The sequence below is a fragment of the Rhea americana genome, unplaced genomic scaffold (assembly GCF_003343005.1).
Source record: "Rhea americana isolate MKP2758 unplaced genomic scaffold, rheAme1 scaffold_70, whole genome shotgun sequence".
NCBI lineage: Eukaryota > Metazoa > Chordata > Aves > Rheiformes > Rheidae > Rhea > Rhea americana.
In genome coordinates, this window is record NW_028186868.1 from 4189564 (window position 1) to 4192928 (window position 3365).

General features: G+C 50.6%; 1 protein-coding gene across 1 annotated transcript in view; it reads left to right on the forward strand.

Annotated features, from left to right (window-relative positions):
* The window catches only part of FOXF2 (forkhead box F2), a 5621-nt gene extending 2474 nt beyond the window's left edge, over positions 1–3147 (forward strand). Inside the window, exon 2 of the mRNA XM_085321632.1 lies at positions 2422–3147. Coding sequence (XP_085177758.1) covers positions 2422–2588 — 167 coding nt within the window. The 3' untranslated portion in view covers positions 2589–3147. The remainder of the gene's footprint in view (positions 1–2421) is intronic.
* Positions 3148–3365: the final 218 nt, after the last annotated feature.

Sequence of the window (3365 nt, forward strand, 5' to 3'; positions counted from 1 at the left end):
CATTATTTTTGTATGCGTTTATTTTACTACTTGCGGATTCACAGGCCTCTCTACGCGGGGGGCGCGGGGCCGGACCACCCCACAAGGACACGCGTGGCCCGGGAGCGGGGCTTGCCAGGGCTGGGTAGCGGTTCCCCCYTCCTTCTGCGAGAGACTCGAGGTGGGAAAGGCGATTCCTGGAAGAGAAATTCCCCAAAATAACACTTCAAAAAAAAAAAAAAATGGAGTGAGAGGAAGAGCTCGGGTTCCCCCTGAAGCTTCTCACCGCAGTTTCGGAAGCTGAGGTGGCTTAAATGCGAAYTGTTTCAGTTCAGTAAGGGACGGATATACCTGCAGACAGCCCGATGGGCGCGTTTTAAATGCCGACGGATGGGCGTCCTTTCCCAGTAGCTCACATTTAATGCCACCAGTGTGCAAAACGGCGCTTCTCCAGTTATTTTGCACGGCCTCAGTTCTGGAGTCAAGATCTGGGCCCAGAACTTCGGTGGAAGCCATTCCTATTCCTTGATTAGCTAAAAAAATATTTTGCACTGATCCACTCCTTGTTCGTGTGTGCTACACAAAATCTCAGTGGCACAAAACTTTTAGTAGGCAGAAAGAAGATGAGGAAAGACGACCCGAGATCCTTCATTTGTAACTATTATCAGCAACTTTCTCCTCCTCTCCCCACAAAAACAGCAGCAAGTGCATTTTGCCTTTCCCTTTCTCTTAGTTAAATACAAAGCAAATTCGGTGGCAATCGCTGTTAATCAGTTAATAATCCTCTAGTCACGACAACGCCCGGGCGGATTTAAAACTTTGAATTTGCACCAGACTCAAGAGTAAGAGAGGAAAGAAATTGAAAACAGGAGTCTCGGTTCTGCTAAAGGATTTTAAAGCTGGGGCGGGGGGGGAGACGATTTTTTTCGCACACCATTAAATCCTGCTAAATGATTGAATCAGGATTGTAATAAAGTGCCTTGGTTTATGGTGAGCATACCAGCAGGGTTATTAGAAAGCYGAGGAAATCCAGCGAAATAATCACTTTTATAAAGTGAGCTCTGCGGGGTGAAGGAGGGGGCAGCGCTCGGGGAGACGGGCTGTGCCGCCGGCTCCGCGCCGGTCGCCCGCCGCCGCAGCCGGGCTCCGCGGGGCAAGCAGCGAAGGGGCTGCGCTCCGCCGTCCCGGGGGAAACCGCGGACGTTTCCCTCTTTTTGGCAATCCCTTCCCCCCCCCCCTTACTGCTTTTTTTCCCCCCTTCAGTCAGATCTGACAGGATCCCGCTAGCTGAGTTTGATATCCACACGAAACCACAGCCTCCCCCCATCATCCTTGCAGGCCTTGCTCAGGCTGTTCTCCTCTCCCCGTTGGGTCCAGTAGCAACCGCGCCRGACCACAGGTCCCAGCAGAGCCCTATGGTGCGAAGTGTGTGCTTGCGGGTCGGGGGAAATAATCTCCCACAAGACCCTTAGACTGTGTCTCCCGACAAACTGCCCTAGGCTGTGGGAAATGAAAGCCGGATTTTGAAAGGTCATTTTTATGTCGATGCCGGCGATGTACTTCTCTTGTTGCTGTTTATGAATCGTAGAGTTGTCCTCAGTCTGTACCTTGCATTTATGAAAGCACAAACCCGTATAGGCATGCACACCTAAATAAATGCATTGTCAACATACAAACGTATCGTGGCTGGAATTCAGCCTGCAGCCGCACAAGTCAAAAGCAAAACCTCCCAGGAGTGGGAGGGCGGAGGGGAAAGAGGGAGCAAAGATCGAAAACAGCCTAAAATATCTGTGGTGCATCCAGAAAATCATGGCAGTCGCATCTTATCCTCTCATTAAGACTGCACATCTACATACACCCGCAAAGCCTGACGCAGCCCGGCAGGCTGACAAACACGCACCCACCGGGGCAGAGATGCTTGCTGGCATAGAAGAGATMCCCTGAAATGCACGCATATCCAGGCTGCAGCCACACACGTGTGCATGGGCTCGAGTCTCCGCACACGTCGCCGTGCGGCGCCTGCCTGCGCGCTACGCGCGGTTCGCGCACACGCGTGTGGTCCGCGGTCCCGTACCGAGCGGTGCGGGCGCAGAGTGGGCCGGGGGTTCACATGGGCCGGGGGTGCAGCCGCGAGCAGAGCACGGTGCACGCCGCTTTCCCCCTCGAGGGAGGGCAACCGGCCGCTCTTCCTGCCCGCTAAGGAGGACCAGGCTTTCCCGAGGGAAGAGGCCGGTCGGGTCCGGGAAAGCCAGGGAAGAGCAGAGAGAGCAGCTCCCCAAAACCTGCAGGAGGGAGCCGCGCCCGGCAGAAGAGGGGATTCATAAATGTGTCAGTCCTGCTGYGCGCTGCCTATCCTCGATGCGTGCGAGGGAGGAAGGGCTGCCCAGCCACAGCCGAGCTACCTGATTGCTGAGCAGCTTTTCTTGTTTCCTTCTCTTGCAGTGGGATTGCCTCGCTACCAGCATCACCCCTCTCCGGTGTGTGACAGGAAAGATTTTGTCCTCAATTTTAATGGCATTTCTTCTTTYCACCCTTCCGCTAGTGGATCTTATTACCACCATCACCACCATCAAAGCGTCTGTCAGGACATCAAGCCGTGCGTGATGTGAAGGCAGCGCCCCAACAGAGACAATCCGGTGGCAGTGAACAGAGCCGAGGTATAGACGGACCCACGCAGATAAAATATAATGTGCACTCTGATAGCATTGAATAGTACACGAGTCACTTAGCAAAATTACCTAAGGAAGCAGTGTTTTCGGCCCCCCTCCRCTCCCCGAAGGACACGCACAGCTGATATAAAGCTCTACCTAAAAAATTGCCTTGTGTGATGTGATGGGATAGGTTGAGGCTCAAGTGTCCTTATGCAAGTCTGACTTTGTTAATCACGAAACGCCTTTCCGTGGTCTCCTAAAGAATCAGGCTTGGGGAAAGTGAACAGTCCGATGTATTTTTATACGAGAAATTGTCTTTGAATAGGAAAAACCTCCCAACTCAGCACCTGCGAGGACTCCCCCTTCCGTTGTTGCGTACTTTAGCGGGAATTACTTTTTTTTCTCTCTCCTCGAGCCCCTCCAAGGACACTTTTTTATGGACGCCAGCACCGACCGATCGATATTATTAAAACAATATTTTTAGCCCTTTCGTGCATAGACTTTAAGAAAAGTTCGATTTTTCCAGTATTGCAGCAATACAACGTTTTGTTTTCTATTTTTTAAAAAGTTGTTTTCTACCACAATATTTTTAAATAAATATTTTAAATAAATCTCGTGTATACTCACACACTATTGCTTTAAAAGGAGAATATATTTGCACTTATGTATACTTTTTACAGTTTGCCAAAATATTTTGATGTACAAATTCTTTTTTTCCAATAAAATGTATATAAA